The following is a 24,197-nucleotide window of genomic DNA, read 5'->3' on the forward strand; positions in this document are numbered from 1 at the left end:
ATTTCAACATTTTAAGGTTATAACAACGTCTGTTAAGTCGCCAAAATACTGACTCTTGAAAAACCAATGCAACCAGTTTCTTGAGTACCCTTTCAGCAGGTAAGTGTGTGCATCCTTCCTCTTGGACCCTGCAGGAGAGTCCCATCTCCTCCATTCTCTGGAACCTGAAGCCTGACAGCTCAGTTCTCCTTCAGTATCTCACTCGTTTGCTTTCCTGCTTCATTACATTTCTAGAACTTGGTTCTATGTTCAGACCCCGACAGTTCTAATTCCTTTGACTGCCTGTCAATTGCATTCCCTCATGGGATTCCGCAGCCCAAGAGAGGAACCTGCCACCCTTTACCATTCTTGTAAGAAAACACCACCCAGCCCGGTCCCCAAACACATGCACGGAAGTCCGTGCCTTGCTTCTAGAATCTGTGTACATTGGGCAGAATGTGCCACGCTGCCCTCCACGGAAGTTGAATTGGTTCACAATCCCACTGGTAAAGGGGGAGAGCGCCCTTTCCCATCGTCAATATCTGAATGTGTTGCCGAACCTTTCAAAGCGCTTGTCGATCTTGTCTGTGGAAAATGGGCCCTAGATGAAGTTGTCTTGCACTTCTTTGACCCAGAATGACAGTCTTTTCAGCGCTTGTCCCTCCCACCAGCCCATTAAGCACCTCCTGTACACAGCATAAGGCCATATGGCCTACTCTGGCTTCAAGATGCAGGACTAGCCATCTCCCAGCTTCTTGCTGAGTCACTCCCAAGAGGAAAAGGGCCATGGAGCTCAGGTGATTTCTACCCTGGGAACCACTTAGGTTTCCAGTTTGGGGAAGATCTTCAACTCTGGCATTCATTGTCCTTCCGTACCCCGGGCAGGATAGAGAGCGGTGAGTGGGTGGAGAAGGTGGAGCCTCAATGAACACCTTCCCTGGAAATCGCAGGAGATGCAGTTACCATGCCTGCTCTGCTGCCCATCACGGATGCAGGGTGAATGCACAGAGCCGCCCTGCCCTAGGTGGATTGAGATGCTTCCCAGCTGTGTAGGGGAGGGAGATCTTTGTGCAAACAGATTAGCCCAGTGAGAAGCCCGGGTACCCACTGACCCTCTCTGAGTGGGTCTCAGTGTCTGTGGGGCAGCCCAGGTCAGGCCCGTGTAATTCGACCCTGGTGCTGTCCTATACATCTGGCTGAGTCCTTTCGATGTGAGAATGGACAGGAGGAGCCAGCGGCTAGATTCCTGGGCCCCTGGGGAGTCTGTAGCCTGTTATTTCCTGACTCAAACAAACGGCAAATTTACTCTGGAAATTGCTGAGGCAGAGAGGCCTGCCGGAGCCCCTTAAAGGATGGGCCCTGTCACTTTCTAACCCTTGGGGCATTTCACTCTATGGAGAAGCTGGGTCAGTTAAGCCAGCCCTCTGTCAGGTCCAGAGCCAGCCAGACATCAGGAATGGGTAGTAGCTGTGGCAAGGGGCTGGATTCTAAGCTTGGCCCACTGTACCCCGTGGAGGGAGGGGCAAAGCCGGCAGGGTGAGGCTCTATTCTATAACCAGCTTCCCAAAGCCACAGTTCAAAGTAGACTTTTCTTAGAACCGCAGGCAGAGACATCCCCCACCCCTCACCTCCCTGGGGGGAAAAGCACAAAGTTAAGTGGTCCCTGGGGACTCCCTTGAAAGGCTTAATTGCTTTCTGAGAGACCTGTCACCTTCTCTCCACCCCTCCCACACACCACTGCCCTCCCTATCCCTGCCCCCAACCTCTGAGGGCTCTTGCCCAGGGAGCCTAACCTCAGGCTCAGAGATCCTTGGCTGCCTCCCAAAGTAACCAGCAGCTATGTGCGGAACAGCAGCTTGCCTCTCCAAATACATCGCTGCCGCGCCACCTCTGCTGAAAAAAAGAACCCTATGTTTGGGGGAATAAATGTGCATTTTGCTAGGAGCCAGGCGCTCGCTCATCGACAGCAGATGGATGGTGGCCCAGACTGGCTGAGTGGGCCAGACTTCAGTGCAAGCAGACGGTGTGAACCAGGATGGGGGATGGAGCCGGCCTAGGAAAGCAAAAACCAGGACGGTTGGAGGTTTGCATCCCAAGAGCTTTGTCAGCATCTCTTGTGGCTTGACGTAGTTGAAAGCCACTCAGAGGAATGTGCCTTAGGAAAGGCATGCTGAAGAAAATCACAAAGAGACCACAGACTGCGAGTTCAGATACCTTAGAATGTATTTCTGGTGGCTCAGCAGGTAAGAGCACTGACTGCTTGCTCTTCTGTTCCCAGAACCTACCCCATTACAGTTCTAGGGGATCCAGTATCCTCTCCTGACCTCTGTGGGTACCAAGTACACATATGCTAACAAAACACCCAATCACAGCTGGGCAGTGGTGGCATTCGCCTTTAATCCCAGCACTTGGGAGGCAGAGGCAGGTGGATTTCTGACTTTGAGTCCAGCCTGGTCTACAGAGTGAGTTCCAGGACAGCCAGGGCTACACAGAGAATCCTGTCTCAAAATAACAAAAAAGAAAGAAAAGGAAAAAAAAAAAAAAGCCGGACATGGTGGTGCATGCCTTTAATCCCAGCACTTGGGAGGCAGAGGCAGGCAGATTTCTGAGATCAAGGCCAGCCAGGTCTACAAAGTGAGTTCCAGGACAGCCAGGGCTATACAGAGAAACCCTGTCTTGAAAAACAAGAAGGCCGGGCGTGGTGGCGCACGCCTTTAATCCCAGCACTTGGGAGGCAGAGGCAGGCGGATTTCTGAGTTCGAGGCCAGCCTGGTCTACAAAGTGAGTTCCAGGACAGCCAGAGCTATACAGAGAAACCCTGTCTCGAAAAACCAAAAAAAAAAAAAAAAAAGAAAAAGAAAAACAAGAAAGAAGGAAAGAAAGAAAGGAAGAAAGAAAGAAAGAAAGAAAGAAAGAAAGAAAGAAAGAAAGAAAGAAAGAAAGAAAGAAAGAAGGAAAGAAAGAGGGAGGGATGGATGGAGGGAGGGAGGGAGGGAGGGATGGATGGATGGAGGGAGGGAGGGAGGGAGGGAGGGAGGGAGGGAGGGAAGGAGGAAAGAAGAAAGAAAAAAGTATTTATGAGTCCCCAAGAAGTTCCAAAGGATTCTCAGAATGTCCCAAGGTCAAGATTAAGGTGTAGGTTTGGCTTTCGAGGTCTCTTAGGCATTAGCATTCAGTTCCTTGTGATGGGAGGACTAAGGTCTCTGGTTCTATGTTGACTATTGGCTGAAGTAATCGGACAGGTGGGGTTCCAAGAAGTTCACACTTTGGGTGCCTAGATCTTTATTGTTCTTAGGGCCCCCTGAAAGGCTGCTAATTCTCTGCTGCTAACGATCTCTTATGATTAGGCCCACCCAAATAACTATCCTATATAAGGATTTGTTTATTTTGTGAGTATGAGTGTTTTGCCTGCAGGTATGAATGCTTGCCAAGCGTGTTCCTGGAGGCCAGATGCCCTGACACTGGAGTTTCAGATGACTATAAGCTGTCATGTAAGTGTTGGGATTCAAACCCAGGTCCTCTGGGAGAACACCAAGTACTCATAACCTCAGGGCCATTGCTCCTGCCCCAGGATGGCGTTCACTGAAGCAAAAGCGACTTCTGCTTTCTGCCTGAAGGGCTGGCTACTCACTGGGGTGCAGCTGGGCCTGCCCACAGCCTTTGCCTTCAACAGGGGCCATCTGGGAACAGAGAGGAAATGCCCTTTCTCCTGCAAGCTCCTCTCTCAAAGCCTCATCGAGACTGCACTCCCTCAGGAATAGGCTCAAGATGGACTAAAGCATGTTGACCCCAGAGAGACACTCCCGACCTTGCTATTGGGGATCTTACTGAACCCTCCTTCCACCTTAGGCAGGCCTGGACCCAGTGACTTCAAGCTACAGGACCTGGCCCACTTTTAGCCTGGTCCAAAGTGGCAGCTCCTGGGGCTGGGGAGATGGCTCAGTGGTTAAGAGCACTGACTGTTCTTCCAGAGGTCATGAGTTCAATTCCTAGCAACCACATGGTGGCTTCTTCTCCTATGCCCTCTTCTGGTGTGTCTTTAGACAGCTACAGTGTACTCATTAAAATAAATATATAAATCTTTTTTTTTAAAGTGGTAGCAGCCGGGCATGGTGGCATACACCTTTAATCCCAGCACTTGGGAGGCAGAGGCAGACGGATTTCTGAGTTCGAGGCCAGCCTGGTCTACAAAGTGAGTTCCAGGACAGCCAGGGCTATACAGAGAAACTCTGTCTCGAAAAACCAAAAATAAATAAATAAATAAATAAATAAATAAATAAACAAATAAATAAGTGGTAGCAACTGATTTGTTTCCATAGATGGTCTAACACTAGAAGGGTTGGGGGCGGGGGGGGGGCTGGATGAATCTGCTTGTGGGGCTCCCCAAGACCACCTCACAATCACCTCAACATGGCCTCTTGCCAGACTCTAGGCTTCCAGGTTCCTTAACGGTCCCTATTGTATCTCCAGGGTTTTTTAAAAAGCTCCTTCCCCAGCTTGCTCTTTGTAGCAAAGCTTAAGGGCCAGCCTCTGCTCTCCCACTGGGCTCCCCACCTCCCCCAGTTACAAAAGAATGTGGGCACCTGTAGCAACAAGCTCTTGGAATGTTTTCTTAGCTGCAGGGGGCGTGGAGGATCCTGGGGTGCCTGAGAGCAAAAGGACCCTTTTGTGACTTTCCTTCCTCCCTGCTAGGAGCTACCGTCCTAGCCCACATTGATCTTAGTCTCTTCTCCTCCCTGAGGACTTTTGGGTCTTGAGGAATTTCAATAAGGTCCCTTTGTTTGCATCAAACACCAGATGCTTGGCTTCCCGTGAGACACCTGTGTGACCTTCGACCTTCCCTTTCTCCTGGAAGCCATGGAGAGAAAAAAGAGGTATGGCAGGATTCTCGGAAGGCAATAGGGCCACAGGTGGTTGAAGAACCCAGGGAGACCCCAAAATTCTGAAGGGTTTATACAGGGACTACAGAATGGAGTACAGGATGGACAGGAGGCCACGCAATGCCGGCAGTGAGATGTTTGTCTCTGCCCCTTTGCTTCCTTTCAAAGACAAGATGCCTTTATACCAGATGGCTTACTACCCTGCTACCCCCACCCTCGTATGTTGGTCAGGTGCTGTGTTAGGTGTTGAGAATTGTATGGGCAACCCTCAGGCTCATCTGGAGTCTGTTGGGAGCTGGCTTTAGGGTTAGATGGGGCTGAGGAACACGGGGAAATCAGAAACCAGGCCATGCTGAGTTACAGGGTTCATCCTGGAGGCCGAGGAAACAACGAGAAGACTTTATGCCGTTACAGAGTCAGGACTGCTTCAGGAAAGATGACAGACCACAGAGAGGAGGCGATCTGCTACCAAAATCCTGCTGGTGTGACAATGGCCCACTGGCAAAGATCTCCCCATCAACACCCCTAATCCACTAGCTATTCATAATGGAAACAGCGTATGCCCTTTGCCAGTCTGACTCGGCACCGAGCAACTGGTTCGCCAGTCAAGTGTGCTGTTATAGCATTTTGTCATCCTGTCTCCACTAAGCCTTCTGGCTTTTAGACAAACATCCACCCGGTCTTCCTGCGACTCTACCCTCTGGGTACCCTTAAACCTCTGCATTGTCTCTCCTGCCTCTGCCTGCCTGGTCACATGGCATTCCCCACCCCCCCTCTTTAGCCCCTGGTGGGCTTTCTGCAGAAAAGGAGAGAAAGGGAGGCTGTGATGTCTGTAAGGTGAGCCAGGAGAGAGGGGGGAGCTTTCACCTCCCTGCTTTGAGCTCCACACAGGTCCCTTTCCCAACTAAGCACTTAGTAACCAGGATGCTGTTTCATTTCTGCTGCTGTGATAAAATACCCTGAACAAAGCAACTTAAAGAAAAGAGGTCCTGACCCCTACAACCCCCACCCCCACTCCAGGCTCACACTTCCAGGTTACAGCCCATCACTGAAGGGAAGTCACAATGGCTGGAGACAATTAGTCACATTGTATCCATCAGTCACATTGTATCCATTGGCAAGCAGCAGATTGTAAAGACTGCTGGAGTTTAGCTCCCTCTCCCCCTTCCCTTTTCTTTTTCTTTTTCCTATTTGGTTTTTCAAGAGGGGGGGTGGGGGTGTGGGGGGGGTGGGGGGGGTGGGGGGTGTTTCTCTGTGTAGCTCTGACTGTCCTGGAACTCGATCTCAGGATAAAACTCAGAGGTCCCCCTGCCTCTGCCTCCTGAGTGCTGGATTAAAGGCGTGCGCCACTATGCCTGGTTTCCCTTTTCACTGCATCCAGGATCCAGGCTATGAAACCATGTAACCCACGTTCAGGGCAGCTCCCACTTCCTTTAACCTAACAGAGACAATCCCTCAGATTCACCCACAGGCCAACCTAATACAGATAATCCCTCAGTGAGACTCCCTTCCCAGGTGAGTCCAGAATTCTATTAAGTTGGCATTAACCAACACACACACACACACACACACACACACACACACACACACACACACTGAGAATAGCTGATCTAGACAGAGACTACCTACAACAGCCTTACAGGGAACTTTGGATTCCTAAGGCTGTATACAAACTCCCTGCTCACCCCAATCCCTGTCCCCACCCGTGTGATAGTCAGCAAGGCTGTGATAGGATGTGTGGGCACTACCCTTGCCTGGAATCACTCGGGTGATGAGCTGCATCCTGTATAACATGGAGGCTGGCTGAGTGTCCTCAGGCTCTGGGATTGGAGAAGTCGTCCTCAGATTGCCACCGCAGCCCTTCTGCATAGCTTGGGGAAGTATGCAGCCAGGGGCAAGCCGAACCAAGCTTCAGAACACAAGAGCCTGAACCTGTTCCCTTTTCCCTTTGTAGGAGTTGTCCTTCCCCCTGAGGTCATACTTAGGGGAACTAAGGGGGGAGGGAGGTTGGAGTAGTGGGAATCTTACAGGCCACTCACACTGCAGTCACACAGGAAGTGGTTTCTGGTTTGTGTTCACAGAACCAAGGCACCGCCTATGTGCACCTGACCAGGGGAGCCCAGGGGAGCCGGCCTTAATCCTGGCTTTTCTTGGCCTCTAAAGAATCCAGATGACAAAAGGTTGGGTTAGATTTCTTGGGTCAGTGCCTACTTCTGCTTCCCAGATGCAGAAACTGGGCCTTGAGGAGGGGTGGTGGCCTAGGACAAGCCAGGTCACCTAGCCCCGAGGTCACCTAATGGCCAGGCACCACCGGTTTCCCATGACTGATGCCTACTGGGTAAGTCTCCTTTACCCTTGTAACCACAGATGAAAGGAGGTCTCAGGAGTCATATGGGCCAAGGGATAGAGACTGTGGGGGTGTCATGGAGTTCTGTCCACCCATATATGAGGCTGAGTTCCTCATTAGTGAAGTTATGAATATCTGAGCCTGGTCCCTGTCAGCTCTCATAGACTAGTCTCTATCTGCCATCTTTACCAGGCCAGTAAGAAAAGCCATAGCAGAGAAAGTTGATTTATTCAATGTGGCTACAACAGGGAGATTAACAAGGGGGATTGTGCTATCTCCCCCCCCCCCACTCACCTCCAGGGTTTCTCTGTGTAGCCCTGGCTATCCAGGAAGTCATTCTGTAGACCAGGCTGGCCTCAAACTCAGAGATCCCTCTGTCTCTGCTTCCTGAGTGCTGGGACGAGCCATCACCACCTGGCTCATTTGAGATCATAATATCATCACATCAATAGACCATTTCCCCTTCCCTTTCTTCTCTCAGGTTTAGGGTTAATGAGGGCAAGAGATGTGTCTGGCTAGCAATCCTGGGTAAGGTGCCTCATATAGCATCATCGCCTGGTCCCCAGTCTCTTCTACAAGTTATCAGAGCTGTGTGAAGTCTCTTCCTGGGAGACATTGTTCCTCCTCTGCCTGGCACTGGATTCTCCGGGAAATTCCAAGTTCTCAGGAAACCAGAGCTTTGGTAGTTGCAGGGAAAGGCGCTAAGCAGCCCTTTCAGGGGAGTCTCCTAAGTCCATTGGGAAACACAGATATTTACAGATATGAGGCAGTAACAAAAATAACTTTACGATTGGGGGGTCACCACAGCATGAAGAGGTGTATTAAGGGGTTGCATTAGGAAGGGTGAGCTCTACTGCTCTAGGGTGTCTTCTTCTTCTTCTTCTTCTTCTTCTTCTTCTTCTTCTTCTTCTTCTTCTTCTTCTTCTTCTTCTTCTTCTTCTTCTTCTTCTTCTTCTCCTTCTCCTCCTTCTCCTCCTCCTCCTCCTCCTCCTTCTTTCTTTTTAAATTAGGTATTTTCTTCATTTACATTTCAAATGCTATCCCAAAAGTCCCCCATACCCTCCCCCCTCCCATTCTCCTACCCACCCACTCCCACTTCTTGGTCCTGGCGTTCTCCTGTACTGAGGCATACAATGTTTGCAAGACCAAGGGGTCTCTCTTCCCAATGATGCCCCTTCTTAGAATTGGGAACAAAACACCCATAGAAGGAGTTACAGAGACAAAGTTTGGAGCTACGAGGAAAGGAGGGTGTCTTCTGCCAGAACCCGGGTCAGTGTCTAGCAGGATGCGTCCTCCTGTACTGTCTGAGTCAGTCTAGTGGACAGGCCTATAGCAGATACTTGCTCTCTCTCTCCCAGAGGCCAAGCTCCTTGCCACTGAAGGGATTTATACTTTTCAGTCTCACTGTGATTGGTCCAGGAAGCCACAGGGTGAGTGAGCAGAAAGCATAGCTGTTTTAATCCCAGGGCCCTCATTCTGTTTGCATCTCTGTGAGGTTCTCTCATAGGGATCCTGAAAGTCAGCTGTTGAGTCTCCGGCCAAGCCCTGAAGCAGAAGCTGAGGGCAAGACACAAAAGGACTCACTTTCCAAAGCCTGGAGATTGGTTTAAAAGGATTGACAAACTCAAAACCCTGGGGGTGGGGCTCTACCCCCCACAACGTGTGTGTGTATGCATGTGCAAGTGTGCATGTGTGTGCCTGTGTGCATGCATGTGCAAATGTGCCTGTGTGTGCCTGTGTGCATGCATGTGCAAGTGTGCCTGTGTGTGCCTGTGTGCATGCATGTATGTGTGAGTGTGCTTGTGTGCACACATGCATGTGTGCAAGTATGTGTGTGTGTGCCCATGTGCATGCATGTGCAAGTGCAAGTGTGTGCATGTGCATGGGTGATCACATAAACATGCACACATGTGATTGTCAGTGCAGAAGCCAGGGGATGACCATGGATCTCATTTGTTCCTCAGGCATCAGCCATGTTTGCTGATTTTAATGGGTCGGTGAGGTGGCTCAGTGGGTGAAGGTGCCTACCCCACAAACTGACAATGTCAATTCAGTGCCTTGAACCCTCTTTGTAAGGACAGGAGAGAGCTGACTCCACAGAATTGTCCTCTGAGCCCACGAGCAAGCTGTGACATTCACACGCTCCCTGAACAGGTGTAAACTTTTTGTTTATTGTTAGCACGTATTTGAAGGATGTGGGAGCAAGTATGCATGCCCCAGCTTGTGTGGAACCCAGGTTGGTTCTCGCCTTTCACCTTATGTGGGTTTCAGGAATCAAACTAATGATGTCAGTGTTGTACCTTTACCCACTGAGACATCCCTGGCTCCCCTCACCCCTCTGTCTGTCTGTCTGTCTGTCCATCCTTCTCTTTCTTTCCTCCTTTTTCATTCTTTCTTTTTCCTTCCTTCCTTCCTTCCTTCCTTCCTTCCTTCCTTCCTTCCTTCCTTCCTTCCTCCCTCCCTCCCTCCCTCCCTCTCTCCCTCTCTCCCTCCCTCCCTTCCTTCCTTCCTTCCTTCCTAATAAGGCCTGGGCTCCACCAAGCAGGGCAGTCTGACTGTCTGACTGGCCACAGAGATCCAGGGATCTGCCTGTTTCTGCTTCCCTAGCACAGAGATTGCAGGAATAAGTCACCACACCCAGACTTTTCTAACCTGGATTCTGGGGACCAAACTGTGGCCCTTGCTCTTGCCAGTTGAGCTCCTCATCAACTGAGCTATCTCCCAGGCTCCCTTGTATTTGTTTCACAAATGGTCTTAATAGGTAGTCCTAGCTAGACTGGAATTTTCTATACAGACCAGGCTGACCTCAAATTTCAGCCTCACGAGGACTGGGATCACAGATGTGTGCTACCACACTATTAAAACTAAGGAAGCAATGCTCCCTCATCAGGGAAGCCAACAGAGACTCGATCCAGGCTGGGCCAGGCCTGGATTCATGGCTGATGATTCCTGAATCATTTCTGGATGGGCCCATTGCTCACCCTGGCAAATAAAATCTCTGCCTCCTAACGGTTCAGGTATCCTAGGGCCAAGGCCACTGGTCAGGGGAAAGCACCCCAGAGCAGTGGGGCGTTGTCTGGATCTGCCTGCTGTGTTCCTTTCGCTCGGAAAGAGGAAGAAGAAAGCCATGGGGATGGTGATCAGCTACCTGGACCAAGTCCTTTGTCCTAGTCTCTGAGGCTAAGATGTATCTTATATGTGGGTTCTGGGGAGGGATCCTCCTTGTGAGGTGAATAGCCAGCTGCCTCTGTACCTGGAGGCCCTGGGTGAATTTAGGTGGTCCATCAGTGTCCACACTGTCTACCTACAGGTCCACCTGGCAGTTAGGTCACGTAGGGCAGGACCCCTGGAGTACTCTCAGTGAAGGCCATAAAACTTCCTTCTCTGTCCCCATTGGCCACCATGACTTGGTTACTTCCCAAAGTGAAAGCATAGGTCTGAGAGTGTGGGCGCCCAGACCGGAAGAGACTCTCAAAGCAGGTGTTCTGTATGATTCCAGTCCCCCCAGCCTGCGGTCTCAGCTGCCTTTCCCAGCAGCAGGAGCGCCCACAATCAGCCCAGGCTGGTCACATGCACTGCGGCATGCTTTGATGCTAGTCTTCTTTCCCACAATCCTTCCATGTCCCTGAGGAACTGGGTAAAGAGCAAGTGCTTCTCCATGAGACCCTGAGGGTCTGAGAGCCCAGCCTATGCTTGAAGCCAGATCAGTACCTGGTAGTGCTAACCTACCCTGCAGCATCTGGCTAGCCTCAATAGCACTTGGCCTGCTCCCACCCTCTAGGAGGCATGACATCCTGGCTGGCATTCCTGTGATGCTCACCCTCCCTGGCCTGCTAAATATACATCAAGGAGGAATCTGGGAAGGAGCTACCACAGACAGGATTAAGTCTTCTACTGGCCAATGGCCATGGGGGCAGCTGGGCTGGCTGGAAGGATCCCAGGGTTATTCGCAGAGAGGTCTCAAAAACAGCTGGGGAGATGGGGGTCCAGGCTCCTCACACCAGGGAAGGGAAATGGGGCCTTGGGGGTTGCAGAGTAGGCCAGGCCTGTAGGAAGGAGACAAGATGCACCTCATTGCCTCTCCTGCACCCAATGAAGGAAACTGAGTCAAAAAAAAAAAAAACAAAAACAAAAAAAAAACAGGTGGGGGCTCTATTAATCAACTATCTAAACCAGTTATGCTAGAAAGAGTGGGATGGCCCCCTTTGGGTTTATTTGGCTAATACTTCTACATCATAGTCTATCACTGAGGGAAGCTGAGGCGGGAACCTGAAACCTGGAGACAGGAACTAAAGCAGAGGTCACCTAGGGCCTCTGCTCACTGACTTTTTCTCCATGGCTTGTTCAGCCTGCTTTCTTAAACAGCTCAGGACCATCTGCCTAGCAATGGACTGTCCAGAGTGGCTAAGCTCTCCCACACCAGCCATTCATCAAGAAAATGACCCCACAACTTGCCTACAGGCCAGTCAGATAGAGGCATTCTCTCAGTTGAGGTTTCCTCTTTCCAGATGACCCTAGCTTATGTCAAATGACCCACCCCCCCAAAAAAGTTTATTTTTTTTCTGGCTCGTATATATTTATCTATATATTTAATGTTATTGTGACACAGTGTGTCTTTTTATCTCAGGCCAACTTTGAACTTGCTATGTAGCTGAGGCTAGCCTGGACTCCTCTTTTTCCTTTACCTTCCAAATGCTGGGATTATAGGCACAGGCTCATGTGCCACCATTTTTTTTTTTTCTTTTGAGACAGGGTTTCTCTGTGTAGCCTTGGCTGTCCTGGAACTCACTCTGTAGCCCAGGCTGGCCTCGAACTCAGAAATCCGCCTGCCTCTGCCTCCCAAGTGCTGGGATCAAAGGCGTGCGCCACCACTGCCTGGCTCTGTCTCATCATTTTTAATTCAGTGCTGGGCAGGCACTCTACCCACTTGCTAAATCTTGAGTTTGGTCTGTCTGTCCATCTGTCTGTCTTATCTATCTACCTATTGTCTGAGCCAAGGCCTTTGTGTATTGTTCAGGCTGGCTTCAAACTCATTCCATAGCCCGTGCAGTTCTCAAACTCTGTCTCAGACCCACCCCCCACCCCCACCCCAGTCCTAAGCTTATAGGCACGCACCATCTACAGCCTTCTAGGCTCTTTGAATAGAATCTGGGGACTCCGGGGAGAGGTCTCAGCCAGAGGGGATGTATATGCCATCACCAGGTCCCCAATGGACTACCTTTCCTTCTGCTTCAGTCTGCCTACAAGCTTGCCCACATAAGGAACTAAACTACATGAATTCATTCGGTAGCCTATCGTCAGAAGGGGTAAAAGACTCCTTTCCTGCTTTGGGTCAAGAAGAAGGGCCCTCGCCAGGCGGTGGTGGCACACACCTTTAATCCCAGCACTTGGGAGGCGAGACAGGCAGATTTCTGAGTTTGAGGCCAGCCTGGTCTACAAAGTGAGTTCCAGGACAGCCAGGGCTATACAGAGAAACCTTGTCTCGAAACCCCCCCCCAAAAAAAAAAAAAAAAAAAGAAGAAGAAGGAGAAGGAGGAGGAGGAGGAGGAAGAGGAAGAGGAAGAGGAGGAGGAGGAAGAGGAGGAAGCAGAGTCTGCAGAGACTCTGGGGCCTCTCAGGGATAACAGTGGTTGGGGTTGGGATGCAGAGAGCCTGCTCTTTTCTACCTCTGTTCCTGACACATTGTGTGCCACTCCCTTGAAGAGCAGGATGCCCAAGTGTTGTCCAGGACAGAAACCATTCTCATGGGGTGGGGCAAGTGTCCTCATGGAGATGAGTTGGGGCAGAGCAAGTGAGACCCCAGAGACCCAGACCGGACCAAATGAGCCCAGATGGACTAAACTCCCTGTAGTGGAAAGGGAAACTACCATTGCTGAGGTCAGCAAGAGGACCTGGACCCTGCTGGTGGGGATGCAAGGGAGCTTCAAACAGCTGTGCTCAGGAAACCACTGTGTGTGTGTGTGTGTGTGTGTGTGTGTGTGTGTGTGTGTGTGTGTGCATGAGCACGTGCATGAGTGTGAAAAGGGTGGTGGAGGGGTGTGACTTCAGGATGGATGCAAAGACAGGGGACAGCTGACCCTCCCACCCTCTAACTCCCCTCTGGCTGTGGGCCCTGAGCCAGTCACTTGGATTTCCTTATAAAAGCCAGTTGAAAGCCTCTGACTCTTGTGCCTGCTGGGTCAGCCAGACAGTCCTGCAGCGCCCCCTGCTGGATAATCCAACAGGGGTGTCGGGTATTGAGACTAAAGAGTACATGCTCTGGCCTAATAGGTGATTAGAATCCGAAGATACCCCCATACCAAAGACTATCCTATGGTCGGTTCAGCACAGCAGCTGGGACAGCTAAGGGTCTCAGTTCAGAAGTTAGGACTGGGAATATAGTTCAGCAGTGGAGTGCTTGCCTAGCAAGCACGAGGCTCCAAATCTCAGCTTCAGTGGGAGTAGTGTGTGTGTGTGTGTGTGTGTGTGTGTGTGTGTGTGTGTGTGTGCGTGCTCATGGGTGAACGTGTTCACCAACACTAATTTGGAGTATGCTGGGTGGTTCAAAAAGGTCAGTCAACTAACTACACAGTGAGTTTGGGGCCAGCCTGGGCTACATGAGACCCTTTCTCAAGAGCAAAACAAAAAGGTGAGTCTGTCAGCACCCTGACCCTGCACTTCAGAGTTGAGGGACAATTCACTTCTGTTGTTCGAGCCTCAGTCTGTCCAATGTTGTGATGCTAGTCTTAGAAAATGAATGAGATGGGTCCAGAAAACCGTTCTTCAGCCAACTTCCAATCAAACCAGTAAAACCATATAAAGACTTGAGAAGAGCCAGCCAGCGGTGGTTCACACTTTTAGTCGCAGCACTGGGGAGGCAGAGATAGGCAGATCCCTGGGTTCCAGGCTAGCCTGGTCTACAAAGTAAATTACAGGACTGCCAGGGCTACACAGAGAAACTCTGTCTCAAAGCATCCTACCCCCTCAGGAAAAAAAAAGAATTGGGAAGAAATGGGAGACCCTTAACAAGTAACCATCCGGGGCTGGTGAGATGGCTCAGTGGGTAAGAGCACCCGACTGCTCTTCCAAAGGTCAAGAGTTCAAATCCCAGCAACCACATGGTGGCTAACAACCATCCGTAACAAGATCTGGCGCCCTCTTCTGGAGTGTCTGAAGACAGCTACAGTGTACTTACATATAATAAATAAATAAATAAATCTTAAAAAAAAAAAACAAGTAACCATCCCCCAAAGTTAATGTAGCTAAGTGAGAGTGTGGCGGACTGCCACGTGGTCCCTAGGAAGCCAGGACCATAAGGAAAGACTTGATGGTTCCAAAGTGGGTTTTTCATAAGTCAGGGTATTTCAGGAGGATTAGGGGTGGGAGAGAAGGGGAAGGACAAAATGACAGGGAGGGGACCCGCCCCCCCCCCCAGTCCCCACCACCAAGAAAACCACTTGAGACTTTATCAATAAGAAAAGATATCTGGAGCCAGGCATGGTGGCGCATGCCTTTAATCCCAGCACTTGGGAGGCATAGGCTGGAGGATTTCTGGATTTCTGAGTTCAAGGCCAGCCTGGTCTACAGAGTGAGTTCCAGGACAGTCAAGGCTATACAGAGAAACCCTATCTCGAAAAACAAAAACAAAAGAAATAAAAGACAGCTGGGAGGTGGTGGCACATCCCCTTAGTCCCAACACTCAGGAGGCAGAGGTAGGTGGATCTCTGATTTTGAGGCCAGCCTGGTCTACAGAGTGAATTCCTGGACAGCCGGGGTCACACAGAGAAAGCCTGGTTTGAAAAACCAAGAGGGAAAAAATGCTTAAAAGAAGGTGCGGAGGTTCACATGGTGATCTCAGCAGCTCTGGTATGAAAATCTCTCTATTCTCCTGCCAGGTCTAGGTCATCCTGAGCTATGTGGTGGGTTCTGGGTTCTATACCCCTCCCCCCAATCCTTAGTCAAAATCGCACAAAGAGACAAGAACAGATCTTTTGGTGGGGTGGGATTGAATTTTTTTTTTCTATATAACTCAGGCTGGTCTCAAACTCATGATCCTCCTGCCTCAGCCTCTCACAAACTAGGATTACAGGTGTGTGTCAACACGCCCAGCTAAGAGCAGATACAAGACAGCCCTTGTCATTTACATGTCAGTGATGCACCTCACAAAATGATCTCATTTTTAGATTTCTTTTTTTTTTTTTTTTTGAGACAGGGTCTCACGTAGCTCGAGATGGCCTCGCACTCCTTACCTAGCAGAGGGTGACCCTGAACCCCCCACGCGCTTGCCTCCACCTCACTAGTATTGAAATTACAGGTGCATCATGCCCGCCTACAAAAATGTTGAAAGTTGTGACCCAATGCATCTTCTGATTTTGAAAACTCTTTTTAAAAACTTGTTTTGTATCTGTGTGTGTTGTGCAGTCATGTGTGTGCAGTCCTGAATACATGTGTGTATCCATGTGTGAACGTATGTGCACCGTGTGTTTCCCATAGCCACTCTCCACCTTATATAGTCTCTCTCTCTCTCTCTCTCTGACGCTCCCTCTCTTTCTCTCCCTATTTTTTGAGACAGAGCTTCTTTGTGACTCCCTGGCCATCCTGGAACTCACAGAGACATGCCTGCCTCTTCCTGCCCCCTCCCTAGTGCTGGGATTAAAGGCTTGCTCCACCTCCATCTCCAGAGACGCAGGGTCTCTTGAATTTAGAGCTCAGCAGTTTGGCTAGTCTAGCGAGCCACCTTGAGCCACCTTGCCCTGAGGATTTCCTGTTCCCATTTCCTGTGAGTTCAGATTACTCTTCCTTCAGGCCATCCAAACTCCATTCCTTACACTTGTGTGCTGAGCACTTTCCCCACTGAGACATCTCCTCAGCCTCATGTTTTTTGTTTGTTTGTTTGTTTGTTTTACTTATTTTTAGACAGGGTCTGGATAGGCTACTCAGTCTGTCTTCATTTCCTGGACTCATGAACTCCTTCTAAGAAGCTGAGACCACCCGTGTGCTCCATGGTGCCTAGTGTCTTACATGGTTTATTAGGAAAACATGATACTAGATCCCAAGTGTGTTAAGCCCAGGACTCTGCACAGCAGAATACCTGGCTGTCTCTGGACAGGAGCTTGCAAGAGTTTGCTGGCTTGAGTCTTAGCATTGCTCTGGGTCAGCTGTGGCCGATGGGCATGGCAGTTAACTGTCCTATGCTACCTATGCTACAGTATATTAAGTGGTCACGGTACTTCAATGTACAGGCTGTTTGAAAACACATGTTACCCAGCCTGTGAGGATGAATGGGGTCATCTTTAAGACACCGATTTCTGCTGTCTGTGCCGATCTCGACCAGCCTCAACAGCGCCTCTCCAACCATCTGGGGGAAGTTCCTGGTTTTGCCAGTGCTTGGGGTCGGGGTGGGGATTAGGTGAGAACACTGCCTTCTCTGGTTTCTCTGGGGATGGGAGCACCTGACATTTGGAAGAAGCGCTTGTGGCTAAGCCCAGCCCCCTGGTTTGGTTCTCATTGTTGACTACGAAAGACAGCTGCTTGCCCCTGATTCCATGCACTCTCTTGGAGTGTCTCAAGGGTTTCCCACCAGAAAGTAAGAAACTCAGTACTGGGCTGGAGAGATGGCTCAGCAGTTAAGAGCACTGACTGCTCTTCCAGAAGTCCTGAGTTCAAATCCCCACAACCACATGGTGGCTCACAACCATCTGTAATGGGATCTGGCGCCCTCTTCTGGCACACTGGTATACATGCAACTCTCATATACATAAAATAAATAAATCTTTAAAAACAAACAAACAAACAAAAAAAGCAAAAAAACTCAGTATATCCTGAAAATCAAAGTTAACTTCTGCTTTCCTCCCAGAGACTCCATGTGGGGTATGGATGGACTGGTCTGAGCTGAGACAGACACCATTCATCCCTTATGGGGCTCCCTCTTCCCTGGTTGCCTGGCCTTGCACCCCCTCTACCCTAAGCAGAAAAAGAGGCCCACCCTGTTTGCTGTCAGACTTGGGGCCAGGAACTGAGGTGCATACTTGTACAGGCTGGGTTTGTGTCAACTTGACACAAGCTGGAGTTATCACGGAGAAAGGAGTTTCAGGTGAGGAAATGCCTCCATGAGATCCAGCTGTAAGGCATTTTCTCAATTAGTGATAGAGGGTGGGAGGGCCATCCCTGGGCACTGGTAGTCCTAGGTTCTAGAAGAGAGCAAGCTGAGCAAGCCAGGGGAAGCAAGCCAGTAAGGAACATCCCTCCATGGCCTCTGCATCAACTCCTGCTTCCTGACCTGCTTGAGTTCCTGTCCTGACTTCCTTTGGTGATGAACAGCCATGTGGAAGTGTAAGCTGAATAAACTCTTTCCTCCCCAGCTTGCTTCTTGGTCATGATGTTTGTGCAGGAATAGAAACCCTGACTAAGACAATACGTTACATATCAAAGCAGTCCTGGCTTCCAGGTTCTCCCAGCATCCCTTACTCTCTACCTGGCATACCCTGCCCCCAACCCTGAAATTTTCCAGTCCTAGGGCTGGGATGCCCTTCCCCAGGGGCTCCTCCCTATATAATCCAGACATTTTGGTCCCCCCCCCCTTTCTTCTCTCTGAGATGTGCCCTTTCTCTCTCCCTCCCCTATTCCCCCCCACCCTGTGGTGACTTCCCTGGCCTCGGTCTTTGAGACCAGTGAATTCGCCCACCCTAGAGTAGCTTCCCAATAAACCTGCCTTTAATATAATGTTATCTGGCTTAAATTGGCTCACTTCACCAGTGGAGAAATAACCTAACACCCTGCCCTGCACACATCTGTGGATGTGCAGTGGAGACACCGCTGCTCAGCGCCCCCCGGTGGCAGTACCTGGCCACCTCGTGCAGGAGTTGAGTCAGTTCCCAGAGTCCCAGCTTTTTCCCTCATCTCAGACCTGGTGGCTTAGAGCACACGTGTAGCTACCATCACTGGGTACAGTCAGAAGCATGCCGCCCCATCCCCAAAGGCCTAGAGAGCAGCAGCCAACACACACCAGCACACCAAAGCCACATCAAAACTAGAAATCAACTTTCACTTCGAGCAATTCTGCCTCTTCGTGTTTGTGACACACTTGGGGACATTTTGCTTTTTCAGAGCTTAATGGAATTGGGAACGGTGGCCACGGGTGAAGAATGGCAGCAGTTATCCTTTCTGGGTTCTGGGTGTGGTTGAAGGCTCATGTCTGAGTGCCTTAACTCTCTGGAGTAAGAGAGGAAGTGCAGGGACGGTGCGGTGCGGGGGTGGGGGAGCATTTATTCTGCACCAATTGTGTACCTGGTTTACATCAGCTCTTTAGCTTGTGTCATTCAGCCAGTGGCAACGAAGGTAGGTGGGGGCTCAGTTCAGAGCTCCTATTGAGGAGAGAGGTCAGCTCACCCTGAATAGGAAACAGAAAAGGGCCCCAGCTGGCAACTAATGTGTTTACCCAAGGCCTGCAGCAGGTGGGCGGTCCATCTGCTGAGCTCTTCAAGCTGAGCCCCAGGTTGGTGTGGGGGTAGGCAGCGCCAAGAGGAGACTAGCAGGGGTCAGATTTTTCAACCCCACCCACTCAGCCACTCTGGGTTCCCCCCCCTCCCTCCTGCAGTGCAAAAGACCTTCCTCCAAGGCTGGGGCAGCAGTGGGGAGGTGTGGGTGGCATGGTGTTTTAGTTTCTAGTACCCTGGGCTAAAAAATGGCAAGCAAGACTCACAGACCCTCTGTGCTGCTGGTGCAAGGAGAAATTCAGAATTAAATTAGGGTGTCCAAAATCAAAAGGATTGTTTCTCCCTGTCTGGGACAGGCCTGGGGGTGCCCAATGTACATCAATACACTGGGACCTCTGTTTCTTAACTAGACACCTCCCATTGCTCAGCCAAAACCATCAGCACCCCCAGCCCAGAAAAGGACATCAATGCTGGTCCATAGCTTCCTTTTCAGATTCCAACTTTACCACTGGAAGGCAAAGAGGTCACCAGTTTAGGGAGTGGGAGGCAGGCCAAGTTCACATGAATATGTGCAGCTGTCTGTCCATCTGTCTGCCTATCCATCCATCCATCCATCCATCCATCCATCATTCCATTCATCCCTTCAGCTTACATTAGCATTTGCCCCATATGTGCCAGGTGGAAGGCCCCTTACAAAGGGGTACCCTCAACAGCTGTTATGCCTTGTGGGCCAGGAGAGACCTCTCTTTTCCCCCAAAACCAGCAACTGAGATGAAGCTAACCAATAGGCTGACTAGTTTTTTTTTTTTTTTCTTTTTACCCGGAGTTGCCCAAAGCGAGAGCCTTTTCCTTTCCCCCAGATTGCAAAGTTGGTAACATCTTGATGAATGCAATTGCTAAGGTCTCCTCAGGCAGTGGTGGCTCACATCTTTAACCCTAGCACTCCGGAGGCAGAGGTAGGTGCCTCAGAGGCAGAGAGGCCTCTGAGTTGGAGGACAGCCAAGTCTACACAGGGAAACCAAAGCCAAAACCAAACAATTGCAAAGGTCTCTGTGCAGGCGGCCCTGAGGATGTCTAGCCTGGCCCTTTTACCTCTACAGCTCTGTCCCTACGGACTTCAGCACGAGTTCCACCACCGTTCGCTTTGGCTGTGACTTTAAGGCGCAAGCCATGTGGACATCACGGATGACCTGTCGGACAGTGGCTCTGAAAGTCTTGCTGATGAAGCAATAGAGGCCAAAGTTGACCTCTGTGTTGAGCATGGCCAACATGTTGGCTATGTCCAAGGCCAGGTGGACCCTCCAATCCCGGTGAACAGGGGCCACATACAGATGGTACAGCATGACAATAATGCGTGGTGCCCAGAGGAGGGCGAAGAGGGAGGTGACACCCAGGAGGATGGCTGTGCTCTTGCTCACCAATGGCCGCAGCCCTCTCTGGCCTCTCTTCCGTAGCCGAAGGATGATGGCAGAGTTGGTGACCAGGAAAACATTGCAGGGAATGAAGTAGACGATGAGGCAGTGAGCCCACTTGAGGAGTTTGTCCATAGTGCTAGGAGGGTCTGCATCCCTCCACACATCCAGCCACCAGTAGAATGGGATGCCGGTCAGGAGGGTAACGCCAATGACGGCTGCAATAGCGCGGTGGGTCCGGCCTGGGGACGAGGTGGCCCGATGGCGTAGGGGGCGGCACAGGGCGTTGTAGCGATCCACTGTGAACAAGACTGCAATCCAGACCGAGGCGTGATTGGCAGCAAACTCCAGGATGTTAGCTGTGCGCACCACGGCCTGGGGCACCTGGCGGGCCAGCACGGCTCCCTGCAGGAGGAAGCCTACGAAGACGATGATCACTTGGGTGACGATATCTGAAGCCGTGAGTGCCAGGAGATAGTGGTAGGAGGGTTTCCTGGTCCTGGCAGCAAGGCGGGCCAGTGCCACTGAAGTCAGGACATTGACTGATGGAGATCCATGTCACAGGACAGAGAGGTCAGAAGGGTCAGAGGGGTGTTAGTAATGGGATCCTTGAGATGTTTGTGTGGTCCCTCCTACCTGTCACTGCAAGGGACAGTGCTGCCTTCTGTTTCTAGTTCCCTCTTACTCCTTCCTGCAGTACTGGGAACTGAACCCAGGGCCAGGCAAGCGCTATACTACTCCAGTATGCCCTAGTGCATTAGCCTTCTTTTTCACTTTGTATTTTGAGTCAGGGTCTAAGTTGCCCTGGCTGGCCCAGAACTCACATGGTAGCCTGGTAGGCCCTGTATTTCCTATTTCTTCCTTCCTAGATCCAGCTGGCCTCAAACTCCCTATAGAGTCGAAGATGACCTTGAACCTCTGATCTTCTGCCTGTATCTCCCAAGTGCTACGATTACAAGTGTGCACTGCTATGCCCAGTTTATGTTGTGCCGGGGATGAAACCCAGGGCTTTGGGCGTGCTAGACAAATACTCAGCCAAATGAGCCACAGCCAAGCCCTTCACCTGCTTGCAAGTATAGTTTGAGTGGCAGATCACTCGCCTAGCATGCCGCAGGTCCCCACTTCCCCCCAACCCTCCCTCCCAGACAGGGTTTCTCGGTGTAGCCCTGGCTGTCCTGGAACTCACTCTGTAGACTAGGGGGCCTCGAACTCAGAAATCCGCCTGCCTCTGCCTCCCAAGTGCTGGGATTAAAGGTGTGCGCCACCACTGCTTGGCTTCTCTTGCTCTCTCTTGCCCTCTTCCCCTCTGTCCCTTCTCTCCCCACCCCCCCCCCACTTCATATGTTCATGGCCAGCCTCTCTTCTACACTCTCTTTCCCCCTCTCTTTCTCTGTCTCTACTACCCACACAAATCCCTTCCCCACACCCCCAAGAAACTCTATATTACATTTATCATGTGGCTGGTCTTTCAGGGGGAAGGGATGCTTCAGCACAGGCCCCCAGAGGCCCCCTCTTACCCCACACCATACCGCACCTCCACCAGACATATCCCTGGCTTCTTTTTCTTTTTATATAAAACGCACCAGAGGCTATGGACCAACTTGGTAATACTGGATGGCCTCATCTGCAGTGAGCATCTATGCTGGCTTTCCAGCCTAGTCTTTCTCAGGTGTTCTATGTCCTTCAGAGCAGAGGTGTCCTGGGATCCTCTCAGGAATGGGTGTATTTACTAGACTCAGGGGGTACCTCCCAAAAAAATTCACTTGGCCTTTCCTACATCAGTGTACATCCCCCACCCCACCCCATTCAGGTTCCACTCTGCACAGCGGCTACACAGGATCTCGGACAGTGCCACATGGATCCTCTGTGATTTAGCTATCTTGAGAGAATCGGGAACGGCTGATGGATAGCCCTAATTCTGGCTCAGCCTGAGGTCCCCACTCACCAGGCAGCCCTAGGCTCAGCAGGACACTGTAATAGATGACAGGTATGATACCAGCCACACAGGGTGACCTCTCTGGGCTCTCTGGCCAGTGGCCATCCACACCATCGTATCTTGGGTTACTCCCATTGACTGTAGGCAGCAGGGTCACTTGTGGCTGCACAGCTAGGAAGGATGGAAAGGCAGAGGGACAGCAATTGCTTTCTTTTCACTGGGGTTTGATTGACAGCAGCCCCTGCCTGACCCCCCCAAGGCAACTTCTATTCAGTGCTGCTCTGAGCAGAGCCCTAGGACAGACCCAGACAAATGCAGTCCCTAACTCTATGGGATCTCACCCCCTCCACCCGCCCTCCGCTCTCTTATCAAAGGGGAGAATCATTGGCAGTGGCGACAACTCTTCCCCCACATCATCATCCCGCCACCACCGAAACCGGCTACCCAGTGGTAGTTGTGGACAGACAGGGGCTGGAATGGAACAGGAGCAGCTGCGCCTTTAATGAAGAAACTGGGCCAAGTCTGACCTGGCTGTGGCTCCCAGGCACTGCTCAGTTCCATGTCACAGCCAGCCTCTCTCAGGAAAGACTAATAGGATTCCCTTGCTTCCTAAGCCCAAGAGCGTCCATCCTCACAGGTTACCACAACTGATGCTCCAAGGACCCAGATTGCTCCATGTAGAAACTGAGTCCCAGAGTAAGATGGTGCAGTTGTCTAGGAGCTAGTCTGAAACCAGGACCCCTACACATCTGTGCTGGCCTCTAGTCGCCTCAGATACATTTTGAATCTTTTTAGAATTTAACATACAGCTTTTTCTTTCCTGCTGAAGATAAGAGGAGCTGGGGGGGTAGGAAGCTGGGGAGGGCTCTCTCCCACCTCCCTGTCCTCTCCATCACCCTCTCCTCCCCCAGCCTCACCTCCCACACCTGACCTCTATCTTACTACTTACTCCTCCCATTTGAAAAAGACTTTACCTGTCTCTGCTCCCTCAAGTCCCATAGTTCTGGGTCCTGGGTCCCACCCGGGTCACCAGCAGCTTTTCCTTGGGATCTTCACAGCCCCTTGCAACATCACCAGCTGTGTCCCTCACACTGGCTCTGTAAGGAAGAGTTATTTGCCTCACGGTTCTCCCTGTAGCTCTGAGTCTGTTGATACAGAGAGTGGGAGAGTGGGGGTGGGGAGAGAGGGAAAGAAGGGGGAGGGCCCCAGCCATCCAGCTAGGAACTAGATCCAGTAGGAACAAACAGCACTGGCAGGGAAGGTTTGCTGGGCAGAGGGCTTCAGGAGAGAAAGGCTGAGGGTAAGGTATGTCTGTGCTTAGGGGGAAGGGGAGGGAGGTGAAATGGCAGGAAGGTGAAAAGGCCTAGTGCCATAGCTGCTGCTCCTGTGCAAGGGTCTATGGTAAACTAGCTCACTCAGTAGGAGCAGCCACACCCGGAAGCTGAGGCTCTTGTGGGAGGCTAACCAATACGAGGGGCCAATTCCATGGGTTCCCAGGTAATGAATGACTCATGCTTGCCAGAAAGGAGGACATTTGTGTCCAGGAACTGAAAGATTTAGCACAAAGCCTTAGAGGAAGGCAGCTGCAGGCAGGGCTTAGATCTCCAGAGTGGTCTCAGGAGCGAGGTTCAAAGGAGTCTCTCACCTGTAGACGCCACAGTGGAAGGATGGGGTGAGGTCCAGGCTATCCAGAGGACAGGAGATGTTAGAACAAAGGCCAGCAAGAAGCCATGTGCCCTGCTGCCCCGAGAAGGCTGCCCAGGCTGCCTGAGGGGCGAGGAGCACAGAACCCTGTGGTCCCTCAAAGCTGTTTTTCCCCTGGATGTGGCGCAGCCAAGCAGCACTCAGGAACACCATTCTCTGGTAAATAAACACCAGCCGGTGCCGGCAACGCTGCAAAGGAGCTGGAATCCGAGGCGAGCAGCTCCCTGCACCTGGGTGAGGAGTAACCAGGTCGGCCTACCGTGGGCATCAGGACAGACTCCAGTGGTACTGCCTGGGGTGCACAACTGAAGTCTACCCTGGAGTCATTTTCCATGGTTGTCTTAGTCACTTTTCTATGGCTGTGAGCAGACACCAGGACCAACGTAACTCTTATAAAAGAAAGCATTTAAGTGGGGATGGCTTACATTTTCAGAGGATTAGTCCATGATCATTATGGTGGGCAGTGCAGACAGGCACGATGTCAAAGTAGCTGAGAACTTTATATTCTGATCATCAGGTAGCAGG

At 51.1% G+C, this 24,197-nt stretch overlaps 2 protein-coding genes across 2 annotated transcripts in view; one reads left to right on the top strand and one right to left on the bottom strand.

The window, feature by feature from the left end:
- The first annotated feature begins 7,162 nt into the window (after positions 1–7,162).
- The window catches only part of Btbd17 (BTB domain containing 17), a 28,225-nt gene continuing 11,190 nt past the window's right edge, over positions 7,163–24,197 (top strand). The window contains exon 1 of the mRNA XM_085829433.1: positions 7,163–7,197. The gene's annotated coding sequence lies outside the window, so the exon portion shown is untranslated. The remainder of the gene's footprint in view (positions 7,198–24,197) is intronic.
- Positions 19,715–22,973, bottom strand: Gpr142 (G protein-coupled receptor 142). Its single transcript, XM_021178334.1, has 3 exons — positions 22,943–22,973; positions 21,978–22,139; positions 19,715–20,574 (listed from the first exon to the last, which is right to left on the bottom strand). Exons 1-3 carry the CDS (start codon positions 22,965–22,967, stop codon positions 19,715–19,717), a joined length of 1,047 nt encoding a protein of 348 aa, XP_021033993.1. The 5' UTR covers positions 22,968–22,973.

This window comes from Mus caroli, unplaced genomic scaffold (genome assembly GCF_978045245.1).
Source record: "Mus caroli unplaced genomic scaffold, Mus_caroli_1 scaffold_13, whole genome shotgun sequence".
Taxonomy (NCBI): Eukaryota; Metazoa; Chordata; class Mammalia; order Rodentia; family Muridae; genus Mus; species Mus caroli.

Excerpts from the sequence above, each read along its gene's own strand:
- Gpr142 (XM_021178334.1), bottom strand. The coding sequence starts at position 22,967 with ATGGGACTTGAGGGAGCAGAGACAG. Across the intron at positions 22,140-22,942 it reads ACTTGAGGGAGCAGAGACAG|CTGTGCAGCCACAAGTGACC; the intron begins GTAAAGTCTTTT and ends CATCCTTCCTAG. Across the intron at positions 20,575-21,977 it reads GCTGAGCCTAGGGCTGCCTG|TCAATGTCCTGACTTCAGTG; the intron begins GTGAGTGGGGAC and ends GATCTCCATCAG.